The sequence below is a fragment of the Austrofundulus limnaeus genome, unplaced genomic scaffold, assembly GCF_001266775.1.
Source record: "Austrofundulus limnaeus strain Quisiro unplaced genomic scaffold, Austrofundulus_limnaeus-1.0 Scaffold184, whole genome shotgun sequence".
Lineage (NCBI taxonomy): Eukaryota > Metazoa > Chordata > Actinopteri > Cyprinodontiformes > Rivulidae > Austrofundulus > Austrofundulus limnaeus.
This window is the reverse complement of record NW_013952586.1, coordinates 284,627-292,121: the sequence shown is the minus strand read 5'-3', so window position 1 is coordinate 292,121 and position 7,495 is coordinate 284,627. Positions and strand designations below refer to the sequence as shown.

General features: G+C 37.1%; 1 protein-coding gene across 1 annotated transcript in view; it reads left to right on the top strand.

Moving 5' to 3' along the window:
• The window catches only part of pid1 (phosphotyrosine interaction domain containing 1), a gene marked incomplete at its 5' end in the record, with an annotated part of 38,049 nt that overhangs the window by 19,230 nt on the left and 11,324 nt on the right, over nt 1-7,495 (top strand). The window contains 1 exon segment of the mRNA XM_014018149.1: nt 857-1,003. Within this exon segment, the coding sequence (XP_013873603.1) occupies nt 857-1,003 (147 nt within the window).

Here is a 7,495-nt window from a genome sequence, read left to right as displayed (position 1 = left end):
CAAAGTAAAGAATAACAACAAAAAAAGAAAACGATTAATCGATTATTAAAGTAGTCATCGATTATTTTAATAATCGATTAGTTTTTGATTAATCGATTAATCGTAGCAGCCCTATCACTAGCTGGGATGTTTTTCTTTCATTTTCACCAGTTAACTTGGTAGTTTTCTAAGAACAATATCAGAGTATGGTTGAAGTTGCAACCACAGCAGCTAATGAGCTCAAGAGCACAGAAGTCTCCCAAAAATCAGATTCTACGTTCAATTTTTGCGAATCAGGATTACTTCCAGCAATCATGCTGCAATTTCTTCACAAAATGCTCAGTTTGCATCTGACAGTTTTGAGGAAGCCCAGAATTCYTCGGCGGTGCGGTGCACAGAGCCGCACCGACCACGTGGTTCTGCTCGGTTTCAGGAAACACCGGGRCTGAAAGACARTATGTATGARAGTTGGCARCTTTCTTTGTTATGATGGAGAGAAAAGGGGCAGCKCTCTCTTCATCTGTTTCTCACATTTCACAGGGAGCATAATGAATAAGTCTAACACCATCTCAATGTTTGGTCTCATCATTAGWTTTCACTTCTCAGATGTGGTTTCTGTACTTGTAATACTGTATTTCAAACATTTCTTCCTTTTTTTCACATGGCAACAAAAATAAAATGTTTCTGGATTTGTTGCTGATGGTGCAAAACTAGATAGAAGAAATTAAATTTGTTAGAGTTGTTTATTCTTTTTTTCATGCAGTGTTTTCAAGGAAACTGATTATATTGCCATGGTCACATTTAGCTTGTAGCTTTTTGATACCGATTGCAAATTCTCCTTAAACATTGTGTATGTGTTTTTTTTTCTCTCCATTAGCATTTTCAGACAATGCTGAAGACCAAACTAAATGTGCTGACACTGAGGAAGGAGCCGTTGCCTACGGTGATCTTTCATGAGCCCGAGGCCATTGAGCTGTGCTCGACCACACCGCATACAAAGAGCAGAACCCACGCTGGATATAAGGTAGGATCACATGAACCTGATAATCCTCAAATCCATCCCTGATCCTGAACACTAAACCTATAATAGCATTATTACAGCAATAATCCACATGTTTTCCCCTCTTTTTTGTGCTTACACAAGTTTATTTTTTACACAAAGTTCTGGTGCGCAAAGTATTTTAAGTCACTTTTTTTTACACTAAAAGTCTGTGAGGGCATAAAAGTGTGTATTTTCTGGTATGAACTTGTTTTCCAGAACTTTCTGGTTTTGGGAAGTTTTAAGATATAAAGTTTGATCCAATAAACTGATTGACCTAAAGCCTATTTTCTTATTTTCTGGCTGCAAAATGGGAAGTAAACACAGTTACAAATTAAAATTGTGTAACACTTCTTAAGTTGGAGAGTGTGGTTTTCTACATTTGCTTTCCTTTAAGTTTTTTTTTCCTGTATTGAAATCTTCTTTGTGATGGATAGATGCTGTGCCAATAATAAGCATCATGACAATGGAGGGATTTCAATTTTTTGCCAACTAAAAGTAACCATTTATATCTGGCATGTGCTTTCAACAGGACAAAATAAATATTTTTGATATTATTGGCAGAACACACATATGTTGAAGACACAGCCTCTATGTTTGTTTACATTTGTGTTCGGGAGATCACCGTACAGAAGGACTAAAAATGAACACACACTATTCATTACATGCATTCATACACTTCAGCMCAAAAAAAAAATCTCCTGCAAAAGGCCGGATGTGCCGAGTTGCTTTTGGCTTTTCACAAAACCCCCTGGAGTTCAAAATGTAACTGGAAGTGAAAACTGTYACAGAGTTGTTCATTGGCAGAGCAGATAAACTTAGTCGGCTTAGAGAGTTGCACAACACTTATTTTGAGGCATTTTGAAAGATTTTTTTTTTTCAGTTAAAATTAAAGCACTTCTTGTAAAGCATTGCCTTTCTGTGCTACACTGTTCAGTCTAAAACCAATAAAACTACATGGATTTAGCATTATGTATTTATCAAATATTTTTATAGACTCAAAAACAAAGTGATTTCGAGATCTGTAGCATTTAAAATGAAGTGTCGGGAGTGTTAAAAAGAATAAAGTGGGGCTTGCACCAAAATATGTTGAAAGCCTTTATTTTTCATACTCCCAAAAATTCCTGCAGATAAATCTGCATAAATCTGATGTTCACACTGTAGTGGGGTTATCATCCATTGTTAAAAGAGCCTTAAATATTGACTCTGCATTCACAATTTGGTCCGTTTTTATTTGCTCTCCATCAAAAGGTGGGCATTATTGTTTTAATTTTATCTGTGAAAATAATTATTGGGTGTGCATCCACAACATCAGTTAATGGTGTAACAATACATTGATCCATATCAATATGTCAGTAAAATGGTTAATGATTCAGTTATATCGAGGCRAAATGAAAATATCGATTTGTATCGTCATCATAAGCTCRATGTGGATCAATRYGCCCATCTAACACAGTCATTCTGTTAGTTGGGCATATGATATAGCATTGTATCGACTGCAGACTTGTGAATTGAATTAAATCGAAATCGTATCAGGACAGACATTGTGGTAGAGAAATAGCAAATCGTCATTCAAAAAAATCCATATCATATTGTGATAAAGYTGGTGATCATCACCTCTAACATCAGTCTTCTTGAAGTTGTTTACTACTGCTAAGTGATGTTAGCAAAACCCCAAAATGGCCATAACAGTCAGTTTTACAGATATTTGTATAATATTTTGTGTTGTAAAAGTTAAAGGCATTCATAACAAATACCCCAAGTGTTGTCAGATTGCATGAGTTTTTGTGATATTGCATAAGATTAACCTTATTTAAAAATAAAAATCAGATTCCAAATTTTTAAAGTTTGCAAAAAGTCTGACTCACTTTTCTAAAAATATAAATGGTTCAGTGCTCAGTAAAATGTTGTCTTCATTGTCAAGTCTCTCTGTATTTGCTTCATGTCTGTATGGTTCTACTAAAATGTAAGTGTGTCTCCATGGTGTGTTCCTCACTCTGTGGGTGTGATTGTGTCCAGATCATCATTCGGCGTCGTTGACTATTGTGGTTGTCATCGAGTTGTCGGACTTCATTTTTAAAAAATATACATAATTACATGTGTATGCCTGCTCATTATGTACTGCTATGTCGAGCTCAAGCTGTACATGTTTGTCTCCTAAAAAAGATATAAAGGTTTGTGTCTCTGTCTAGAAGGAATTTGCAGGAGGAGTTTGCAAGATTTACTTCGGCCCACTCAGTCAGCAGCTTGCTGACGTAAAATTCACTTTTGCACAATACTTGGTTTGACCCACCTGAAACCATTACTGGGRTAGTCAAATGTTTCTACCTGTTCAGTTTTCTCTGTTTTCTAGGATGTTTTCTGAACTATCACGTCAAATTATTTGCATCGGAATTGCTAAATACGGTATAGACTTACCAACTACTACTGGACATCTTCGTTCTCCTCTGGCTCTGGGTCAGACTCAGGCTCCAACATGTAAGACTGGGTGGACAAGTCTTCCCTTGTTGACATCTTTTAATTAATTTGTAAAATACCTTTCTGCACCACTATAAACCCCTCTATCAAACTGAAGTGAACAAGTCTGGAAGTAGTCGTAATGTGAAGCGCCTCGTTTGGGTTTAAAGAGACAGCCTCAAAACGATTTGATCTGAGACACACTTCAGAAAATTGGTGAAAGAGGGGCCATTTATTAAAATGGATGAATTCAGACCAAAGTACTACAGTTCCACTTTCTATAGACCCAAACTGAATGATTTAAATCTGAAAAATAAGGATTTAAAAGCATGTGTCTCCTTTTATAATCCAACCAACCATGCCTATAGGGACTCAAGTAAAAAGTAGTGATTAACCGATTCTACAAGCTGTGACAACTGTCATAAGTTTCTGAAAAAACAACATCCCCACGTTTACTGAGACATGTCATTTCTGTTTTTAAAGTTCACCCATCTGTTGACTTTGTATCGATGGTATCACTGCATGTCAGGACCACTGCATGTCAGGACCTAACTCTCCTGTTAGTTCAAACTTTGCTGCCTGATGGTGAGCAATTTTTAATTGGAAATCCAACGGACGGCACAGCAACAGCTTGTTGGATCCCGTTGCCAGTTATAGATTCGATGTGTCACCTAGTTGAATGTTTTATTCAGGAAGACATTTGGTATCACTCTGTTTATTGTGAATCCCAGCGTCCACTTGTTGCATTCTCTTCTTCTTAACTCACGTTTTCTTCCACTACATCTTCTCAGCAGAAAACCAGCCACACACACGAATACACACAGATTGTTTGGATTGTTTTATGTAACTTCCTGTCTGAATTCCTACCTACCTGTCTGCAAATCTGTCTGCCCACCTGTTATAGTGACTCTGCTTCCACTGCTACTTGTTAAAGAGACATAGTGATACTTCTTGGCAAAAAAAAAGATTTYTTTTGTGAGCATGAGCTTTTTTACCATTCTCCTTTTCTAGCCTTTTTATGTGCTGCATTTGAGTAAGTTTATCTYTGAAGGTTGATTTTCACATGGTTTCTCTTTCATTTCTTCACTTCTCTCAGCCCTCTGTTGAGCTCCCAGTTTACACAAAGGCTGGCTGAGGGTTACTGTCCCCATGCCAAAGCAAACATCTAGTAAGGATAAAAGACCATCTCTCATCACTTTGCCTTTCCTGCTTTAGTCAAACCCATCCTCTTCATGTTCATTGGGAAAATTTAACTATTTCACTACCATACCAAAACAATCGTCATCAAAACAATAGTGAAACAATATTTTCTACCAAAAAAACTACTTTTTCTATTGTACATATGTTTCCCCAAGGTTTTTTTTTCTTTCTTCATTTTACAATCATGATTCAAAATGAKGTAAGTTTGCTCTCTGACCAGTTGAACTAAAATCAGAGGGAAACATTAATGCATAGCTCAGCTTCAACTAATTTGTAAAAAGTGTTGTGGGGGGGCTTTAAGGAAGGTTGTGAAATGTGAAAGCGGCTTTTCATAAACTGAGGTGCTTTCTATTTCATCGCCGGAACACTCAGACTCTGTTATGTACTGAGACACAGAGCACTTTCATCCTAAAAAAGTAAACTAGCAAAATAAACTTAACATGTTTCAAAAAAAAAAAAACCTCATCCATCTTTATGTGCCATGGCAAGCAGAGCCAGCTGTAAATCTGCTGATTCAGTAGCTTTAGAGGAATGTTAACAAGCTCTTCAGGAATGTTGCATTCCCAAGTAGCGGATTCCTGGACTTGTTAGGAGATCCAGTACGGGGGGCCAACTGAGGGAAAAGACGAGGGTAAACTTTGACTGTAAAAACACACATGACGCATTATGAATACTTGTTAGTTATTATGGTGRTAAGTTATATTTTACTGAATGGGTTAAGGTTAGGATGTTAGGGTTAGTGCAGAAATGTGTATTTTGGAGGTTAAAACAACAAAAATGTATTTGGTTTGTGTCTATTCTCTTCCTCCCTACAGAGAGACACAAAATATGCTTTTTTAATACGCCCTGGGTGGGATATTTGAAAGTTAATAAGTGTAACATAGGAGCAGAAACAAATYGTTCACTTAATTAGGAGATACAGATTCTGAAAGTGTCCCRTTTCCTTGTTGGTCAGCTTCCTACTAAAGTAGATCTGTTTTTTGTCTGTTTAATCAAAGCCATCACATTGGCCTACAGAGACAATATTTTAACATGATACTATCATGTGGCGCACACATTGATCAGCTCTGTCCCAATTCAGGGGCTGCAGTCCAAGGTGGCCACGCCGTTTGCAGTCTGGGTAGGTTCCATAAAATGGCCGTGAAATGAGACGGTCTAGCATTCAGCCTGTTTGTATGACCACGCACTACTCGATTATCATAGTGATATGTTTTATATCTCATGCCTCCAGGCGTAAAATGTTTGAACATGTTTTCATTGGAGGAATAACTTCACAATTACAAGATTGAACTTGATGCAACTGTCGCTGATGTCCCCCGTCGCAGACCTTCATTATTTATATCATCTCATAAGGTGAATGGAGGGACAGACAGTTGGAGAGCATTTCTATGTCCCCAGCTTTGGTGACGGGGGACAAAATGGTTACACATAAATTTAAGAATCGTAATAGTTTGGGTTTAACTCCAGTATCTGTACTTAAAATTGTATTTCCATTTACCATCTCATTTCATTAGCTAAGTTGCTAAATACACATTTAAAAACAAATTCTTTGGTCTGTGAGGAAATTCAAAAATATGCCCAATAGGTAAAATAAATAAATAAATAAATAAATAAAAAATCAGCTGTCTTTTTTTGTTTTCCTGACGTAAGCATCCTCCATTGCAGACTTCAACAGATGCATTTGATGCTGAATGCTGAATTGAGGCACAGCCATTGTTGTCCCTTGTCACCGAGGCTGGGGAAATAGAAATGCTGTCTGTCCGTCCATGAAGGGGGACATCAGCGATAGTTGGCATCAAGTTCTACCTTGTTTCTGTCTGGTTCTTGCGTGTGACCCAATCCTGTACCTTAGGTTAGAGATACTTTATTACCACATTGACAGAAATACAGTGAATTATCTAAATAAATATTAACATATACCAAAATATTGGAATGATAGAACAAACTAATGATTGAATTTTTCATACATACATTACAAAGTTTTATTAACAATTTATTTCTTTTTTTTTTATCAATTTTGGTTTCCCACAGTTTTTTGTTCCAGATAAAAAAAAAACGGTTACCAGCTGTGTGTTTCGTCTGCACCAGCTGTTTGCCCTTGAAGCAGTTTTAAGAAGGTGCCTGATACAGAAACATGTTGTTCCTGAGCTGATCCTGAATGGTTCACATCACAGTCTGTTCCCAGACTTTTTTTTTCTCTCAAAAAAGTCACTTACTCATTCTAGTCTCATTTTCTGTTTCTTTCTTTGTATCCCTTGAAGCCTCTCCATGGGGCCAGGTATCTCTTCACTTAGTTCTCTCTACATTTCTTCCTCCTCCTTTTTTTCTCTCATCTGTTTGCTTCCTCTCATTGCTAATAACCGAACCTGTTGCTCCAGCTGCAGCAGCTGCCCTACCATTATACTTTTTTTCTATCTTYTCTCTCTCTCTCTCACACACACACATAAACACACAGGCATGGATGTGAAGTTTCACACAAGTATGCCCTCACCTAATCATAAACAGACACACAATGAGTGTCTGAGTGGACCAGGATGTTCCCGTCTCTTCCCATCAGCTCACCTGCAGGGGTACGGATGTTTTTTCAGTCTCCCTCTGTTCATTTATCTCTCACTTCCTTTTTTTCTCTGAAGTGATGGTAGAAAGTTTTACTGTCGTGGAAGTCTCCAGTATCCAAAGTCCAATACATTAAATACAGATTTTTGTTCATTATTTCCTTTGTATCAAGTGGTTTAGTTTTTATAAATGCCATAAATTCAGTGTGTGTGTATACATACATACATACATACATACATACATACATACATACATACATACATA